The sequence below is a fragment of the Protopterus annectens genome, chromosome 3.part0 (assembly GCF_019279795.1).
Source record: "Protopterus annectens isolate FY-2018-M chromosome 3.part0, PAN1.0, whole genome shotgun sequence".
NCBI lineage: Eukaryota > Metazoa > Chordata > Ceratodontiformes > Protopteridae > Protopterus > Protopterus annectens.
This window is the reverse complement of record NC_056731.1, coordinates 1,915,612,175-1,915,632,473: the sequence shown is the minus strand read 5'-3', so window position 1 is coordinate 1,915,632,473 and position 20,299 is coordinate 1,915,612,175. Positions and strand designations below refer to the sequence as shown.

The window sequence follows — 20,299 nt, the reverse complement described above, 5'->3', positions numbered from 1 at the left end:
ATGTACAAACTAATAGACGTATGTATTTTTCTTACTTACTATGTTGAATGCTTGTACATTAAAATTCATTAGTCCGTCACTTTATTGTTTCCTGGAGAATAAATGAATTTTGTTTTTTAACCTCCTTTAGGTTGACAGCAATGAGTCAAGAACATGGTCACATTCAGCCAGTGTCTGGAGAGATCGACTTCAAGAGGTTCCCATTGGGTAGCATTCTGTTTATCATCCCTTATCATGTACGTTGTAGGAAGGCATGACAACTGAAGGTGCTGTCATTAGACTAAGTGTTGCTTTGTTATGGGTGGTGAAACACCCCTCTTCATTGTACCATCACCGAACTTTCTTACTTTATTTTGTGTGTTAATTTTGTTTCAGGTGTTCAGCGTAAATTATTGGCACTAGACAGTGTGCTTCTGGTTTCTCTAAGGTGATACTGTGGTAGAATACATGTTAGCATGCACTGTTATTTGTAAAGCTTTAACTGTGATTCTCCAGGTTATCATATCGTTGTGAATATGGACTGCAGTTATGTCTGTGCAACTCTGTTGGGCCCTAAGCTTGAAGGGAAGAGTATTTCTGTGACAGTTACACTATGTACCATTCAATGGCTCAAGCAAACATTCAGCCTTTTGTAATACCTAGTTTTTTTCCTTGAGGTTTTGTTTTAGTGTGTGTGCACCTTAGAAAGAGCACATTGTCACTTCAAAAGAAAAGTCTTTTTTTTCATGTAAGAACAAAGAATAGTAAAACAAAAAAAAACTTTCAGTGGATGGATATGATATAGTTACCAGATCAGTTAAGCTGCCTGAAGGCAACTGACTGAATTACACTTTTCTGAATAAAGTGGAAAAGTGCAGCTTGCTAAATATCAGTGTGATTAAACTAGGAAACCACAGGCAGAGTTTTGAATGCTACTTATCTTCACTTAGGTTTAAAACAATGGCATGCCATGCTATGATTTTGGATTTGTTATAAGGAATGGTGTTGCGGGCAAACCCCCATATGGGATGTGGGGGCTTACCACCTACTTACATGACCTATTTCATTCAGCTGCGATCAAGTAGTTGTGCCATGTTGATGTGCGGTCAGATTAAATGGGGCCCTATAGGTATATTTTTTGCATTTGTTTAACCTAAACTAATGCCAAGGAGAAAAGCTGCACATTAAAAACTTATGATGTGTTTAAGAAACTGATCAATGTAAGTAGTATGTATTTAGGAGGTAGAAATAAAATTGAGTAATAGAAAAAATCTGCAATGATGTGGAAGAATTATATACATCATACATGGGCAGTACTTGGAGGTAGAACTGAACTTCAGACCCTGAAACAAAGGGGCATTTGCAGCACTAACCCACACCCTAATGATATGGACATGTTTTATCATTAGAAGTCAAATTAAAGGGCAGAATTGAAAAGGAAGGCTAAGGGAAAAGGAGGGGGCTGAGGTGATTGCTGGAAGGAGTACATGCCAATCAGATTTGAAGATGTACTTTTTTCTGCAGAGGGTTGAGGGAACCAGGATAATCTACTGGAGACATTTGTGGGATGCAAGATAAGAGACTGAGTCAAGAGATCCTAAATGAAATGGAAATGATAGCAGCTATGAAGAGTATAGTTGCAGCAAGTGTGCAGACTTTTTTGGCAAAGCCCCGGCCCTTCTTACTTGTGTGTGCTAACCTTAACTGTAAACATCCCTCCTTACTCATGTGTGCTAACCTTAAATGTAAGTACTTTCCTTACTCATGTGTGCTAACCTTAACTGCAAGCACCCTCCTTGCTCATGTGTGCTAACCTTAACTGTAAGTGTCCTCCTTACTCGTGTGTGCTAATCTTAACTGCAAGCGCCCTCCTTGCTCATGTGTGCTAACCTTAACTGTAAGACTACCGCTACCCTCTGCCTGTAACACTAATCCTACACAGTGCCCCTTTCCTAACAGTATCACTACTAAGGCAACACTTTATCTTGGTTTTGTAGCTAAGATTTACTGATATAGGGATTTTATAGTGGGAAGAAGTGCTCAATGTTTTGTTGTTCACTTTTTGAGTCATTCAGGGTTTCATGATTCTATCTGTTTTGGTCTACCATTTGTGATCCCCTGTTTTGAGTTTTTCTACCTATCATGATATACTAACATCAGTATAAATGTTTGTATGGTCCCGAAGTCTGCCCAACATAGAAAGCACTACAACTACATTCCACCATATAAATCAACCAGGAACTACTGCAAATTATTAAATATCTGATTTTAAAGGATTTATTGGTGTTAACAGAAGTGAAGTATTTGATGTTACATACTTGTGTGAAATGGGAAAAGTTCCTACACGGGTCATACCAACATGGTTCATTTAGAGACAGTATTATCCTTTTAGTTTGAATTAATGCTCTCTTACAGCAGGCCAAAGTTTTGACCTATTGTTTTACCCCTTTGATAACTAAAACTGCATGGGTTTAGGACTGTGATCTCAAAAATTGATCCGTTTTTTAGGTACACCAGAATGTATTTATAAGCTACTTAATTTTAAAACAGTTATTACCCAAGGTCATGATGTATCTAGTTTTGCCAGTACCTGAAGGTTTTTTAATCTGTGCTGATTTCAGAAGGTCAGATCAGTTCTGCATTGTTGCATAATTTTTAGCACCAGCTAAATGTTGATTCCTGTAGCCAATCTCCTTAAATCTCATATTCAGATTATTAACCTCCTGGTTATATTCGCACTCACTGCAACAAATACGTCTCACTCCAAGGAGCTGAGATTTAAGCATATTCTTAATCTCATGTTAAGGGTGACAACTATTTACCACATGTAGAGAATTGTTAGCAAATGGTTTACTATATAAAGCTGTAATAAATGTGCAATGTAGTGTCTGCGTTATACTTTTAACTAAAAAATCAGTAGTATGAAAACAATGTTTAGTTAAAAACTTAATGCCCATCTGTTGCTGAAAAACTACAAAATTGTTCAAAGAAGCAAGATCCCTAATCCAAAATGCCCAACAGTTATTCAAATATTGCCAAAATAATAAATATTTAAGATTATAGATTCTCCTCCATGTGGACCATAAATAAGTCAACACAAAGGGGGGGGGGCAGAAAATGTACTCACATGGAAGTACTTTAGTTTTAAATAACAACCCCCCCTTATCATAAAAAGTAATTCATTAATTAGTATTAAGTCTAATCATTACACTGTAAAGATGTTATTCTCTGGTTAGCATAGATTTGATTTACTGAGCCAATAAGATGCCGCTTTCAACACCCCCATACTAGTGTATAAAGACTGGACATCTAGTGTAACCAGAAAACTAGAAGTGGGGAACTGTAATATTATCCAACAATGACAAAACATAAGTAGTGGCCTTTAGCCGGGCAGAAATGAGTTCCAACAAAGCTTTTAACATTTTTAAGGTACATGGGTATATCTGCAGTGACATAGCCCTGGCATGCTATACTGGGATGTCCAAAAGGTACCATAATAAATTTATACACCTTGGATAAAATAACTTCTGGATTTTTGGAGTAGGTACCACTACTTCGTTCTCTAATGTATACATTGACCATTCATTCCCTTGAATGTTTTTTTGTGGTTGGGAGTAAGAGCAAATGCTCAGAAAAGCAAACATTTGTCTTCCATGTGCTTCAGCCTGCTGGCTGTTTTTGCAGTGGGGTAGGGAGTTTGCCTTTACCGTACAGTGGTGTGATTTTGGAGTTTGTATATATGATTAGAAGGAGCGGGGCGGTGCCCCCTGCAAAAAAGTTAAGTTTATTTATTTTTTTTACGTTTTGATTATTTTAGATTTTATCTAAAATGACTGCAGTTGTTAGCCTTGATGTATGAAAAATTTGGTATTTGATGTCCTTCCATATCACTGTTGCAGTATTCATAACAGAAAGGGTCTCCTGCCAAGAATAGCCCAATATCTGGCCAGTATGCAAAAGCCTTTAGTATTTACAGGAGATGACTTCTGTGCTGGTAACTGAGCTATTTTTCAGATGAGTGCCCCACTGGGGTTCTTTCTTATCTTTCTCTTTTATTTTTAGAGTTGTTGGTTTCATGTTATCCAGAAAGGAAAACTGTCAGTGTGTGAGGCAGATTCCCCACAAAGGTCATCATAACCAGTGTTTCATCTGTCTGAGTGCTTCCCACGACTATGCAACAGTGTTCTGTATACCAAGCGTTTTTCCTCAATGCCCTGCATAGTCTTCTCCCTGTCTGTTTACCTTGAAAACCAACTCTTAAGCTGTTGCCTCAGGGTGCTATGGCAGAGTCTTCCCCTCCCGAGGTTCATCCATTGGCCAAGAAATAAGCCAAAAAACTTGGGTCTGATACGGCTGCTGTCAAGCCTCCTTCAGATGTCTCTCTCAAGGCTAGTGAAAGCCTCAAGGATCATCTGGTTGTTTCTTCAGATTCCTCTACCACGACCCAGTCAGAGGCCAGCATGGATATGACTTCTCTCACATCCTCAGAGGCTTTCCACATATCTGGTTGAGATGTTAAGGGGTCACCTCGGCTAATTATATCCAAGGGACTAAGAGAGATTCTTGAGATCTTAGTGAGGGAGGAGATCCTTACTATGCTTATTGTCGACTAGGGTCCAACCCACCCAGGGTATTTTGAATGGATGTCCCACAAAAAAAGAAACAAAAAACTAGTTTATTCCCCTTGCAGTTAAGGATCCCCAACAAGAATGGCAGGATTTTTTCTCTGGGGTTGTTTAATGCTTTAATGGTTAAAGTCTCTTTAAGGGGTGTCTGTGCCCGCCCCTCTTCTTCCACTTCTGTTAAAAGACCTAGGGAGCAGGATTCATGTGATGAGGATCAGGATTTTGGGGAAGATTCTTTAGCCTACTCTTCTTAGATCCCTTCCCACCTTGGACTGTGGTTCAGAGGAAGAGGATTCTATTAGTCCAGACTCCCCTTTAGAGGAACTCTCCCTTGGGGACACTGTTTCCTGTATGATGAAATTCTTTGTGTGTGATTTTTCTCATGTTTCTGATATCCATAAGTGGTATTATGCACTACTCATTTGAAGTCTCCCAAGCCTTCTGCTGTTCCAGTTTTAGCTGCCCTGCTGGATACCTTTGCAGCAGCTTCTGTAGCCCCTGATTCTCAGCCCTCTGCTCCAAAGAAACCTAACGCATTTTACAAGGTGCCTGATGATTGTAAATTTCTTTATAATGCCCATGATCCTTCTGTGATGTCTGTCTCCTCTGACAAACCCTCCAAGCTGTTGCCCTCTGTTAAGCTGTTTTCTTCAGATAAGGATAATAGGGCCATGGAAAGGCTGGGTAAAAAAGTCTATAATGCTGCTACCCTGTCTTTTAGGGATATTAATTACCAGACTAATGTGACCAGTTATGTTTTAACTCTCCTGTCTCACGTTTTCAGGTGATTTCCGATCTTCCTGATTCTGAGGGAAAGGCTTTGGCTCTTTCCTTGTTGAGTTCTGCCTCTCAGGTTGCCCACCTCTCTATTAAATGCAGTTGTGATGCAGCTAATGCTTCTTCCAGGGCTGCTGCATTTGGTTCTGTATAGATAACTTATTTATTGTATGTATTTATTGACATTTGTTGACTGGGTTTGTCAAGATGGGCTTGTCGCCCATTTTCAGTGGAGACCTGAGGAGAAAAGCTCCAGTGGTACATTTGTAAAGCATAGTACAATTATACACAAAAAGTACAGAACAGCAATTAGATATAGAGACATTGTATACAAATATTGGTATAGTATGCATAGAGTTAATTGTAAAACAAACAAAAGTTGAGTAGCATCGTTTTCCATTAAATGGTTCAATAATCATGTGGTTAGGAATATGAAGTTATATGCATGCATTACAGGTAATTTTGTGAGCACAGTAAGGAAGGGTACTAATTATAAAGGGAGAAGACTAGGTGGGGTCATGACAATGGCAGGTTCTAGACTTGAGAAGGTGATGTTTTAATTTATTTTTAAAGTGAGAAGTGTGGGAAATGGGCCGTAGATTGAGAGGAAGTTTGTTTCAGGCAAGGGCAACAGAGTGCTTATAAAGTAGTTTGCCTATGGACTTTTTAGGTTGGTAAATTTCCAGTAAATGTTGGTTAGAAGTTCAGAGGGACCTAGAAGGGGTGTAGATACAGACTAGGGAAGAGCGAGATGTACAATTGGAGGGTTTAAAGAGTATAGAGTGTAGCATGTGAAATTGGTAAAGTTGTAGAAGGTGAGGCAGCTCAAGCCATTGAAGAGATTTCAGTGCAATGCAGTGATGAGTATTGTAAGGGGAGTTAGTAATGAATCTGGCTATTCTGTAGTAGGTTTGTTTGAGTTTGTTTAGAGTGGTGGCCTGTATATTGGTAAGGACTGGGGCAGCATATAAGAGGGAGGGGAGAAGGAGTGCTTGACCTAGGGTAAGTCTAGATTCAGGTGTTAGAAATGTTCTGCCTAATTTCTGGTGTGATTTTTTTATACAGTGTAGGATATGTAGGTTAAATTTTAGTTCATTGTCAATAATTACCCCTAGGAGTTTTGTGTGGGGATTAGGATGGATACTTGTATTGTTTGAAGATGTGATGACAAAAGAAGTTTTGTGATGAGAGAGAGAGAGGGAGAGAAAAAGTAGGAGTTTGGCCTTTTTGGGATTAAGGATTAGTAAGTTGCTGGAGAGCCATTGTTCAGAGGAAAGTAGGGATTGCTGGGATAGGGAGTGAAGTCCAGTGATAGTAGGGATTGCTGGGACAGGGAGTGAAGTCCAGTGATAGTAGGGATTGCTGGGATAGGGAGTGAAGTCCAGGGAGTGAAGTTCAGTGATAGTAGGGATTGCTGGGATAGGGAGTGAAGTCCAGTGATTGTAGGGATTGCTGGGATAGGGTGTGAAGTCCAGTGATAGTAGGGATTGCTGGGTTAGGGAGTGAAGTCCAGTGATAGTAGGGATTGCTGGGACAGGGAGTGAAGTCCAGTGATAGTAGGGATTGCTGGGATAGGGAGTGAAGTCCAGTGATAGTAGGGATTGCTGGGATAGGGAGTGATGTTCAGTGATAGTAGGGATTGCTGGGATAGGGAGTGATGTTCAGTGATAGCAGGGATTGCTGGGATAGGGAGTGAAGTTCAGTGATAGCAGGGATTGCTGGGATAGGGAGTGAAGTCCAGGGAGTGAAGTTCAGTGATAGTAGGGATTGCTGGGATAGGGAGTGAAGTCCAGTGATTGTAGGGATTGCTGGGACAGGGAGTGAAGTCCAGTGATAGTAGGGATTGTTGGGACAGGGAGTGAGGTCCAGTGATAGTAGGGATTGCTGGGATAGGGAGTGAAGTCCAGTGATAGTAGGGATTGCTGGGATAGGGAGTGAAGTCCAGTGATAGTAGGGATTGCTGGGATAGGGAGTGAAGTCCAGTGATGATAGGGATTGTTGGGATAGGGAGTGAAGTCCAGTGATAGTAGGGATTGCTGGGATAGGGAGTGAAGTCCAGTGATCGTAGGGATTGCTGGGTTAGGGAGTGAAGTCCAGTGATAGTAGGGATTGCTGGGATAGGGAGTGAAGTTCAGTGATATTGTTAGAGATGGATATAAGTGTGGAGTCGTCTGCATATTGAATGAGTGAGGGTTCTTTGCAAGAGGTATAAAGATCGTTAGTAAAAATATTAAATAGCAGGGGTCCCAGGATGGAGCCTTGTGGAACACCCGTGGAGATGGGAAGGAAAGGAGAGGAGGAAGAGAGCCATTTAACTGATTGTTCTCTGCCAGATAGGTAGCTACTGAACCAAGTATGACAAGCGGAAGATTGGTGTAAATAAAAATCTTTTTGGTGTTACTGCTATTGAACTTTTTAAACCTGTCCAAGATCAGGACAAAGCCTTGCAGAATTACTCTTCCAAATCTGCTTCTGTTGGCAGCCATTCTCACCCTCTGTCCTAGGGTAAAAAGGATTCAAGATGTGTACCTCCTGGTAAATCTACACAGACCCATACTTCCCAGAGACCACCTTCTCTGGGCAAGCCAGGTTCTATCTGACAGTTTGTTTTCATTTTCCCTTGTCCTTTCATCTTTCCTTGTCCTTTCCAAATTGGTTAAGGATCACAACAGACTATTGGATTCCATCCCTTATCCACCAGAGCAACTTCATGATTTGTAAATCTCTTCCTCCCTTTCTGGGCATCCCTCAACCTCCTCGAGAACAGCTTCCTCTCTTCTCAGAGGTGCTTCATTCTGTCCTGACCCAGGGCACCATTCACACTATGCCCCCTGCCCAGGAACGGAGGGGTTTTATTCCAGAATGTTTTTGGTTACATGAAGAAGGGTACCTGAAGACCAGTTCTGAACCTTTCTCAGCTCAGCACCATTCTCAAGGTCCCCTCCTCAGATGTTGTCTTTTCAAACATGATTTCCTCTTCTTCTTCCCCAGTCCTTTTTGGTCTCTTTGTATTTCAAGGATGCCTACCTTCATATCCCCATCCACCCCCTTTTCAGAAAATGTTTGTGTTTCTCTGTTTCTTTCTTGCATTCTAAGTTCTTTGCTTTGCCCTTTGGCCTCCCTACTGACCAAGAGTATTCACCAAATGCCTTGCTCCTGTCATTGCTTTTTGCAGGATGAGAGGGGTTCAGATCTCTCCTTATCTGGACAATATGCTAATTCAAGCTTCGGCCCTTGAGGCTCTGATTCAGGATCTCCAGTTTACTATTTCCCTGCTGCAGAGTCTAGGGCTCACCATCAGCTTTCAAAAATCAGTCTTGACTCCTTCTCAGGATCATGTTTTCCTTGGTAGCAGGATCCAGATCATCTCTATGCTGGCATCTGTGCCTCCCCCCAAGGCCCTGCCTCGGATTGCCTTTTTCCATCTCCCCTCTTCCTCTGGATTCAGTCACAGCCAGGGACTTTCTCAGGGTCCTTGGATTTATGGCTTCCACCATTCCCATGCTGTCTCTGGACAGGCTACATATGAGAAACTTGAATGGTACCTTAAGTCAGTGTGCCTTCAGCACTGTCACCCCCTGGATGTCTTAGTTCCCTTCCTGCCTTGTCTCAAGCTCGAGATTTAGTGGTAGATTCATCAACTTTCTCTCAGCCTGGGGCTTCCTTTCCAGTCACCCATCCTGACTCAAGAGGTCTTTACAGATGCCTCAGACAGGGGGTGGGGAGCTTCCTTTGGCTGTCTGAAGGTTCGCACTCTAGCTTCTTCATCAGAAGATGGACCACATCAACATCAAGGAGGTTAGGACTCTGCTTCTAGCTCTTCAGGCTTTTCATACCCTCGTTCATCCCTGGGCCCCTCAGAGTTTTTATAGGTTCATAGATTCATAGGTGAGCACTAGGCTAATGGCACAAGAGCCTTTGCAAGCCTAGCCATTAATACCCTGGATTTGACAATATTATATCTTAATTCTGCAGATATGGGATGGGATAGTGTCAGGATAGAGGGTCCTTGGGTATTGCCTGAGTCATTTTAAAGTCTGCCTCTGTCTGTAAGAGTCATGGGCAGTACCCCAGGAGTGTATTTGACTCCTTATCCATTTATCCAAACTCTTTTTGAAGAGAGTGAGGGACGGGCTATATTTTACAAAGATGGGACGTTTATTCCATAGATGAGGTAGCCTTTGAGATATGAATCTGTCTCTTCAGCAAGTTCTGTTAGAGTTACAAATAAGGTTCGGGTCCAGGAAATGCGTAACCCTTGTATAATTTGTCTTGCGAATATGCAACATTTTCATCAGGGCTGGATCAGAGAATGCCTTGTAGGTCAGGCACAAATCACATCTCAGTAAACAATATGAGATGGAGTAAAGGGATAGGGCCTTTAGTTGGTCTGCGTAAGACATGAGTCTTATGCTTTATATTTCTTTAATGCGAAACCTGTGGGGCTGCTCCATTTGGTGTAAGTGCCTGGTTAGGTACATGCAGAAGGGAGCATTTTGCTTGATTATGGGCTTTGAGGGATGAGTGCAATGACATTATGACTTCCTTTGAACTTGATGCCATGCCTTTACTTATAAGTTGAGCCACACAGAAGGATTTCCTCACTACCATAACTCTGTATGGTGGTCAAAGTTTAGGTACTATCTATCAGTGTTCCTAGGTCCTTCACCATTAGGTCTACTTTTAGGAGTGGGCCACCAATATTCTAATTTGAAAGGACATCTGATTGACTGCAGGGTATGAGTATGCATTTTTTAGCATTTAGTCACAGACCATGGTTTTGGCACCAGTCTTGTAATGTGTCACCATTTTTGGGGTATTGCTTGATTGGTCTCAACTTACCATCACTGGTGAAACTTGGTGAACCAGAGGCCCCCACCATTGGCCTTCACTTTAGAGAAGTGTATACCAAACAGGAAGGGTCTCAACATTGAGCCCTGTGGGACACCACTAGTAACAGGTTTCTTATCAGAAGTGGATTCACATAGATGGACAACATGTGCCCTGCCAGTGAGCTAGTTTACTATCCATCTGACAGAGTAGTGGTTTATGCCTAACTCAGAAAGTTTATCTGTGATCCCTGAGTGGGATATTGTGGTTGAACGCTTTGGCCAGGTCTAGATAAGTGGTGTGTACCATTTTACCCTCATCCATGGCCCTGGTGACTTTCTCGAAGACGTCTGCCAAATTGAGCAGGTGAGACCTTTTCACAAAAAACAAAAATAATGATAGAGAAAGCAGTAAATGGCAAGCAGAACAGTTTAATTGTCATTAAGCTCTCTCATCCAAGTGTATAAAGGACTTCTTCAGAAGTGATGGAGTAGGTCAAGAAGCAAGGGGGTACAAAGTCCTACCTCCTTTGCAGGCCAGATGTTCAGGTCTGAGATCTAGTTGTCCATTATCAAGTGACTCTTTAGGCTGTCAATATTCCATCAGGGCATAATCTAATGGCAGACGCTTTGAGCAGGTTCAGTGCACAGGTCCACGACTGGATGCTTCACAGAGATGTGTTGCTAGACATTGTCCATCAGTGGAGTACTCGTCATGTACATCTTTTTGCCTCCCCTCTGAACAGACAACTTCCTCTTTTTTGTTCCAGAGTTCCAAGTCCTCTGACTTGGAAAGTGGATGCTCTGTCTTTTCTCATCCTGGATGTCTAAGGCCATTTTTTTTGTTATTCCTTTCAGGGTAAATGTTTTTCCTCCTCAGTAAAGGCTCATTCTACTAGGGCTGTTGCTTCCTGTGGTGCTTTTTTCAAGGGGCTGGATACCAGTTCCATTACTGAAGCTGCTACATGGTCTTCTGTTCATACCTTCACTAAGCACTACAAGTTAGATATTATTTCCAGGGCTAGAGCTGGCTTTGCCAGGGCTATCCTGAATGGGTTTCTAGAGTATTCTTCAGCGCCAAGGTTCCCTTTTGACCTTTTGTACTCTCCTTTCTGTTATGAATACTACAACAGTGATATGGAAGTACATAGTAGAGTTGCGCCAGTTTTATTGTAACAGTAGATGTTCTTTTCTTCAATGTTGCAGTATTTGGTCCCTTCCTCCTGCCCACTCTGCTCTGTTCTATTCTCCTTGCCCTCCTGGTCGGGGGATCTTCTCTCTCTTCTCCTTCTGAGTGCACATGTACCTCCTGCTCCCTGGGGACATGTTTTTCCTCCTGGTGCTTTTCAGTTCTGAAGTGTGCACATCTGTACATCACCTTTATGCCCTATGCCTTCTTTGGGGAGCATACGTGTGACGTATGGCACCTTTTAATACTAAAGGCTTTGGAATACTGGCTGGACAGTGGGTTATCCTTGGCAGGAGATCCCTTCTGTAGTGAATACTGCAACACCTATAACCTGGACAATTCAATTGAAAAACAAATCTGTAGGGGAAAAATATAAAAAATAAAAAACGTACAATACACTGGTTGCATAAATGTGCACACCCTTAAACTAATACTTTGTTGAAGCACCTTTGATTTAATTACAGCATTCAGTCTTCTTGGGTAGAAGTCTATCAGCATGGCACATCTTGACTTGGCAACATTTGCCCACTTTTCCTTGCAAAAGCACTCCAAATCTGGCAGATTGTGAGGGCATCTCTTGTGCGCAGACCTGTTCAGATCACCCCACAGATTTTCTGTTGGATTTAGGCCTGGGCTGTGGCTGGGTCATTCCAAAACTTTAATTTTCTTCTGGTAAACCATTCTTTTATTGATTTGGATATATGCTTGGGGATAAATTCCTCTTCATCTTCAGCTTTCTATCAGATGCCTGAAAGTTTTGGGGCCAAATGTGACTGGTATTTGGAACTGTTCATAATTCCCTTCACCTTGACTAAAGCCCCAGTTCCAGTTGAAGAAAAGCAACCCCAAAGCATGATACTGCCACCACCGTGCTTCACCATGTGGATGGTGTTCTTTTGATGATGAGAAGTGTTGTTTTTGCGCCAAACGTATCATTTGGAATTGTGGCCAAAATGTTCAACCTTGGTCTCATCAGACAATAACACATTTTCCCACATGCTTTTGGGAGACATGATGCATTGTTATGCAAATTTTAGATGGGCATGGATGTTTTTTCTGTAAGAAAAGGCTTTTGTCTTGCTATCCTACCCCATAGGTCAGACATATGGAGAATACGGGAGATTGTTGTCACATGTAGTACACAACCAGTACTTGTCAGAAATTCCTGCAGCTCCTTCAATGTTGCTGTAGGTCTCTTGGCAGCTTCCCTGACCAGTTTTCATCTTGTCTTTACATCAGTTTTGGAAGGACGTCCAGTTCTTTGCAACGTCACTGTTGTCCCATATTTTCCCCACTTTTTCATGACTGTCTTCACTGTGCTCCATGGTATATCCAATGCTGTGGACATTTTTTTGTACCCTTCTCCTGACTGATACCTTTCAACAGTGAAGATCCCTTTGATGCTTTGTAAGCTCTCTGTGAACCATGACTTGCTGTAGCAGCCAACTGAGTAAATGTCAGGAAAATCCTACTAGGAGAGCTGAACTTTATTTGGGTTTAATCAGGGTCTCTTTAATTGATGGCAAGTGTGTACCCAAGAAGACTGAATGCTGTAATTAAATCAAAAGGTGCTTCAACAAAGTATTAGTTTAAGGATGTGCATATGCAACAAAGTATTAGTTTAAGGGTGTGCACACTTATGCAACCAGTGTGTTGTACATTTTTTATTTTTTATATTTTTCCCCTAACAGATTTGTTTGTTTTCCAATTGAATTGTACAGGTTATAGGTCACATTAATGGTGGGAAAACTTTTGAAATGATTCATTGTAGTCTCATTTTTTTATATCACAAAAACCTGACATTTTAACAGGGGTGTGTAAACGTTTTATATCCACTGTATGTATATTTCGAAAAAAAAGTTTAGTGTTGTGTTTTATTTTATTTGTTTAATATTTCATAACTGTTTATTCGCCAGGTAAGTGAACTGGTCGACTGATCCTTTACAGCCGTGACCCAAGCTCAAAGAGCAGCAAGTACATTATGATCTTACCAATGAACAGTACCATATACAATGACAGCATTCGATGCAGATAGGGTAAGAGTAAGTTACAGTGCATTAAAATACAAGCCAAAATACACACAAAATCCAACGCAGTCACACACAAAATACATAAACATATCCTCCTATGTACATATGAAATACACGCACATATAATGCCACATTATGAGACTGAGAAAAGTTTCTTAAATATATTGTATTGTCTGTCATATAGGGTGCCAAGTTACATAACCATTGTCATGGTTGCAGATGTAGGTAGATTCTGTAAAGAGATCTTCTTTAAGTGCGTCTTTGAAGCTTTTAATGGTTTCTAGGTTTTTGATGTCAGTAGGCAGGTGGCTCCCAGTTGCAGGTCCCAATCTTGACAAAGACTCTCTTACCTACAGCAGTTTTAAATGGAGGTCATACCAGAGAGTGCTTGTTGTCCTGTTTCAGTTTCATGTTTACTGTTTCATTTGATTGGCTACATTACATTTTCCATTTATTTATATTGCACTTAGTCTTGCGCTTGTTGTTTGAGCTGTGGCTGAACAGGTGTCTGAGGAGGACCACTTCACATGCTTGGTTAAATAAATACATTTGTGAAGATCAGGAGTTGTTCCTGGCTGCTGCTTTGGATTATGGACAGTGTGCTTGTAGGACAGTAACCATCACTAGCTTGGCTTTCATCTATGAAGGTGACTGATGGTGAGCTTCTAGAAGGAAAACATTTCACAGGAGGTTAATAGTGTAGTTGCATGTAATGTAAAGATTACAAAAGCAGAATCTGAGCTGTTTCTTGTAAGAGTAAAATAAAAAAAGAGTAAAGAATCATAACCTTTACTTACCCCTGTTGTGCTGTATCTCTGATTTCTGGGTCGTACTGTATCCAGGGATAGTGCATACTAGATATGAGAAATTTGAACCTAGAAAAGAAAGCAGTATGAGTCGCCACAGTAATAGAAAGTGTGCCGTCAAATTCCGATCTAGGAAGAATAATCTGAGAAGCTGTCTAATTGTCATAGTAACATTGAAGCATAAGGGAACAAGAAGTTAATTGTATTCTTAGAACACAAGCATAAGTTTAATAAGATATCTGCTTAATCAGTAAAAACTAGGCAAATATCTTTCAAAGATGTGGTTAATTAACTTATAGAAAGCTATTTTAATCCATGGCCAGGTGTAACCCTTGTTCCGAAACTACAGGCTGAAATGGAGGTTGAGATAAATTCTTGTGAAGTTTGGATTGCTTATATGTCACTTTTAAATATTTTAATCTTTACAAATGGATCGGTTTAAGTCATTTGGAGGAATAGATAAAATATGCGTGATATTTATGTAATTCATTGTCACAATAAGTAATTTAAGTAACTGATTTCTGAATGCCTATAAAAGGATGATATTTTTTATTTATGCATTATTCTGAAGAAGGAATTATAGTTTGAAAGATAAGTATTTTATGCCAGTAAAGTTATTTCAAAATGTATTGTCAAATTAATTTAGTTTATATGAATGTTTTGTTTTGCATGCTTGACTTTTGAGCTGTTTTTGTTTACTCTTTCAAGGATAGCATTTGAGATGTTTCAGACATGAGAAGCAATTCACAGAAATGTGTTAATTTTGTAGTAATGCATTATTACTTAGCATGTAACAGAAATTTCCAGCAAAAAGACTGTGTTACAGAGATCTGATATAGTTGTGTATAACTTATACGTACATGATATGCAGAACAAAAGCAGAAAATGGTTGAAGTGAAATCACATTATAAGTGCAAGTGAATTATCAACTGTATGACTGCAGATTTAAAAACAACCAGCATCATAACTGTGGACTGTTCTGTTATATTGGGAATGTTTGAAGAAGGTAGGTTAAAGTTAAGTAATAGACTGTTAAAATGTGCCAAAACCTAAGTAGAACTCAGGACACAATGTGAAGAGTCTCACCCTAGAAGTCATGTTGCATGCCATGTGCAGGGATGTAAGAAAGGGGAGAGGGATTCCCAGTGCAGGTGTAATTAATGTATTCATTGCACAACCTGTAGAGGATGGATATTCTAAAACTGTTGTACATTAAAATGTGAATGCTGAAATTGTGCCACTTAAAGCAGGCATGCTTTCTGCTATCACTGATAAGTAATGGAGAAAGTACAAGGTTTTAGAGACAGGTAAAAGTGAAAGAGTTTGAAGAATGTAGCATTGCTTTGAAAACATTTGTTGGACATATGACAGATGTCCTTGGGTTGGTATGATATACTTGTGTTCAAAAATAAAATTAAGAAACTGTCTGTGGTTATTGCATAAGAGTTTGGCCCAACTGTTTTGAAGACGGGTTGATTAAAAAGCTGTGAATAGACTGTAAATCAGTTGTCGGAGACCAAACTAGATAAAAATGTTATTAGTATGATTTTTCAAAACTTAGTTTTCTGATGAGCTCCACCAAAATGAAACTTGGAACAAGTTTTAAAATCTCTGTTGGACTAAAACTTCTTCCATAGGACTAGGCACCACATTCTCATCAGTGTCAGATATGCACTTTGTGAGCCTCTGCTTAACATGTGTAACCTTAGCCTATCTAAAAAGTGTGCACCTCATGCCTCAAGAGTATCCACGGTGACTTCCCTAGACAAAAGTTACCCATTTCCAGGTCCAGCCTATTAAAAGCCTAGCAGCATCACCAGCCTTATATGCAAAGCCACGGAATGTGTGATAGAAGAACTCTTTTTTTTTGTAGAGACAGGCATCTTAACTGATATAGACCCCAATCAATTTGGTTTTATGAAGGACATGCCTGTCTTCTGAACCTGGTAAACTTCTCTGAAAAGGTTATAGAGGCTGTGGACAATGGTCACTCATTGCACACTACCCATTTTGACCTAGCCAAGACTTTTGACACTATCCACATGCTGAATTTGTTAAAATATTAGGCATATTTAATGTAAATTCCTATGTTATCCACTGGATTGCAAGCCTAGCTATCTGAAAGATTCCAGGCCATAGAAGTTGCTGGTACCCTCTCTGAACATAAAATTATAACTAGTGGGATGCCATGGGGATCAGTACTGGGCCCCTCTCTTATTTGACATTAATTTTACAGACATCCAGTCCAGTATCCTTGAAGTTCACATTTGTGGATAACTAGAAGTTGGACACTGTTATATACTCCTCCACAGATACTAAACCTCTCCAGCAAGGGCTGAAGTGTACTCACATCTTGTGTGCTGAATATGGCTCCAAGCTGAATGTAAAATGTGCAGTGCAGTAGCAATTGGCAAAAAAAGCTGTTATCACCTCATATGTTATAAATGGTATTCTTCAGGCAGACACAGACATAAGACCAGGTTACTCACATGGACAATACTCTGTAAATTAAATAATTGTGTTTCCACCGTAGTTACTAACTCCTTCTATATGGTTATTGAAATTTCAGGGGAGTATCTTCAAGATCTGCTGTACTCTTCCATTAACAGACCCATCATTGAATACAGTGCATCCTTTGATATGTATAAATCTACGTATATTGCTCCACTAGAAAGGTCGTACAAATACCTTACCAAGAAAATGAAAGGCCTTAAATTGCTCAACTATCCTGACAGATTGTCACGATTCTTCTTATACTTTGTAACTTGCAGACTGCTCAGGGGTGACCTTTGTCATATGTCCAGCCATGAAAGACTTAATCCTATTTGACCTACTCTTCCTTTGCAAACCCAGTGGTTCTACAAATGCCCACAGTGGGGGACCTAAATTTACAACAACAAATAAGCCAAGCTGTCTGTTGGTATAGGTTCCCAGTAAAATCTATTCCCAGCCTATGGAATAAGTTGCCACAACAGGGCAAACAAAGCACTAATTGACTACCTTTCAGGCGAGTCTTGATGACTGGTTAGGTAGACACAAATTTACCCCAGCATTGTCATGTACAGCCCTGCTTAATTTGGTAGGTGAACCGTATTAAGTGTTTGAAAATGAAGGCAAAAATTTATAAGGGTCTCTTTTTAATAGTATATATGGCTAGGCATGTTATGGTCCTCATAATTGCTTGACTGGGATAGTTCCTATGTTCCTTTGCGTAATAGTGTTACTGAGTATGTCAGGAAGACAGAGACATTGTTATGATTTTGGGGCGCTCGATAAGTGACACACTGGGGGCCTCTTTGCAGGGCCTGTGCTACCACATTACAATGTGTCCCTCACTAAAAATGCTACATCTGCAGTCATGCCCTTCCAGTTTTACCCCTAATCCATCAGAGATTAATACTGCACTGACAATATCAGAGTGCATCTGCAAGATAAAAGGAGGTGAGGAGATTTAAACAGGAGAGGTTAATGGTGCCTGTACCCCTCAGCTATTGTTACTTTTGTAGAATGTCCCTGATTTTGCCTCATGTTTTTGGTCTATCTGTAATAAAATGTTGGATTTTCTGATAAATCGCTGAGGATTAGAGTCAGCCAATAATGTCAGACAGTAGAGCTTCATTCATCTTGTTATTCAGGAAAATACACGTTGATGCAAAACCTAGTCTTCTCAACTTTTTTCAGTGAATTTGATTAAGATTTAAAACTGTCCCTAAATTTGGACTCCTTTATTTCTATTTTTTGCTTTGTCCTTGATTCTGTAGCAAAGAAGTTGAGAGCTAAGTTGGTACCTAAAACTGACTGTGCTGGGAATAATGAGGTGTCATATAAGAACAGAATGTGGTCCTTGTTAAGTGATGTTCTGTCTTCTTCTTCTACTGGCAGTTTTTTAATGTATTTTATGTATAAATCAAGATCCAGTATCAGAATTTGCCATTATAAAACCAAGCAATGTATTGTTTCTGCCATGAGCAATCTCAGCTGCCCACAGGCTTTGATGGAATAAAGAATCTTCGTCTTTCTCTTACATCCCGTTTCTGTAATTTACAATAGCTGTAAATATCGCAAATAACATCACAGGACTATGTATATAAGATAAGCTAAAAAGTCAGAAAGTGTGGCACTGTGTGTCATACAGCTTGTATAATGCATGCTACAAGGTAAATCTACAGCTCACAGGCTAAATCTGCAGATCACTCTACATACCTGAAGGTATTGCAAGTGATCAGAGTATCAAGATGCTCTGCAGGTCTCCTTCAACAAGTGAATCCACCCGTATGAGCATGTTTCTGTCCCTAAAGAACTGTTATTTCCCCTGTATTAATGCAGATTATCTTAGTGAGGGACCATGCCATGTAGTACCGTAGAAATGAGTTATGCGAATTTGTTTTTGTATATTTTCCTCTGTATATTCTATAGATACACAAGAGGGCTAGCCTAGATCTCAGAACACTGTATTTTGCCTTGATTGCAGACTAGCTGAAACACTGATATGTGCTTCTGCTGTTGCCTGTTGTGAAGAGAGGAATTCTAACCAGAAAACTCAACCTGAGCATGTTATACCATAGGACTGTACACCAAAATATCATCTCCCTAAATCTAATAGCATTCTGATACCTTCTGGACAGTTTTATAAAGAAAAGTAATACATATATCTTCTGATACATTTCTGCTTACATTTCATTCTAGGAATTGTATAACTTTCTTTTTTACTTATTATGTATTCGTTAATTCAGGTATTTCCATTTCTGAAAAAATATATTGGTTGATTGGCTGCATTATGTTTTTCTATGAACACACACATGTATACATGTGTGTGTGTATGTGCATGTGTGTTGCATTTACCCTTGGCATTGCCTATATGGCCCAGCATGCCAAACAGCATCTGAAAAAGGTCAATTCGTATTCAGTTAACAAATATGTAACCCAAACTAAATTAAATAAGACGTGCATGAAAACATGCATTCTTTATTCAGAACAAATCATCGTTGAACTCTCTGCATGTCATTTTTGAAGGTTATAGCAGTTGCTACAGAAGTCATTTGCTTTCATGCATAAACATTTTTGTATTTTGTATTTCTGAGCCAATATATCCACAGCTGACCTTAGGCCTTCCTGGATCCCCTACCAATGACCTGTAATTTTACTTTTTGATTCACTTCCTGGTTTGCCATTATTAGAGGGGGTTGGGTACAGGCTGAGCAGCAGGATCCTGGATGCATTACACTGCGGATGGGGATAAAGTTTCAGATTAAGTCCTATACTATACTATATTCATCTCTGGAATGCTGATGTGTAGTGGTATTTACCATGGAGCCATATGAATGCTTCCTTGCATATACCTGAAAGATATTGGTCTCACAATCATTTTCTTAGCTGTGCTCCCAGACTCCATTGAGGGATGCCGTAAATACAAGAAAAAAGAAACACTGGTTCTTCCTCAAAAAAGAAGGAAACAGGACATCTGCTTTTCATTTTCTTGTTCTAAGTGGAGCTCTGGCACAAGGGATGCTGTTTGATGTTGTGTCCCTGCCTTTGCAGATGGTAGCACTCCGTTCTGCATCGACAGGCTGGCTCACATAAAACCTTTGTGTCTGTCAGGTTCAAATACTGCTCTTGGTGTCCCTGTCTGAACCCATAATGTGGTGCTTCTGAAACTAATTACCATCATGGTCTGTTAGTACAGCATCATGACAGAGGAGCAAGACTTGAAGTTATAAAGGCGGATGGGTTCAAAGGGAATTGTAATGGAAAAAGTATCTAGTATGCTTGCAATTACAAAGTGATGAATATTGGACAGAACACAGGACATGTATGGAATGTAAGCAGAACTGTACCTAATTATGGCAGATAAAGGACTGTAGAAAAGCTGTAATATTTTCAGTGAAGGTTCATCAAAGATGTGAAATGTAAGAAATGTAGAAAACCTGTATTTTTTCTGTAAAGATGTAGCAAAGATATAAAATGTGAAACCTGTATAAAATCTGAAATCATTTAATGCAGTAAAGATGTGAAATGTGAAAAAGCTGTAATTTTTTTCAGTAAGAGTACAGAACAGTTGCAAAAT

At 40.0% G+C, this 20,299-nt stretch overlaps 1 protein-coding gene across 2 annotated transcripts in view; it reads left to right on the top strand.

Annotated features, from left to right (window-relative positions):
• Window positions 1-20,299, top strand: part of LOC122797179 (D-threo-3-hydroxyaspartate dehydratase-like) — a 1,365,126-nt gene that overhangs the window by 1,195,236 nt on the left and 149,591 nt on the right. Inside the window, exon 7 of one of the 2 annotated variants that reach the window (XM_044065998.1) lies at window positions 131-236. In XM_044065998.1, the coding sequence (XP_043921933.1) occupies window positions 131-236 (106 nt within the window). Of the gene's footprint in view, window positions 1-130; window positions 267-20,299 lie in introns of both variants that reach the window. The other variant, XM_044066000.1, reaches the window with a different exon arrangement.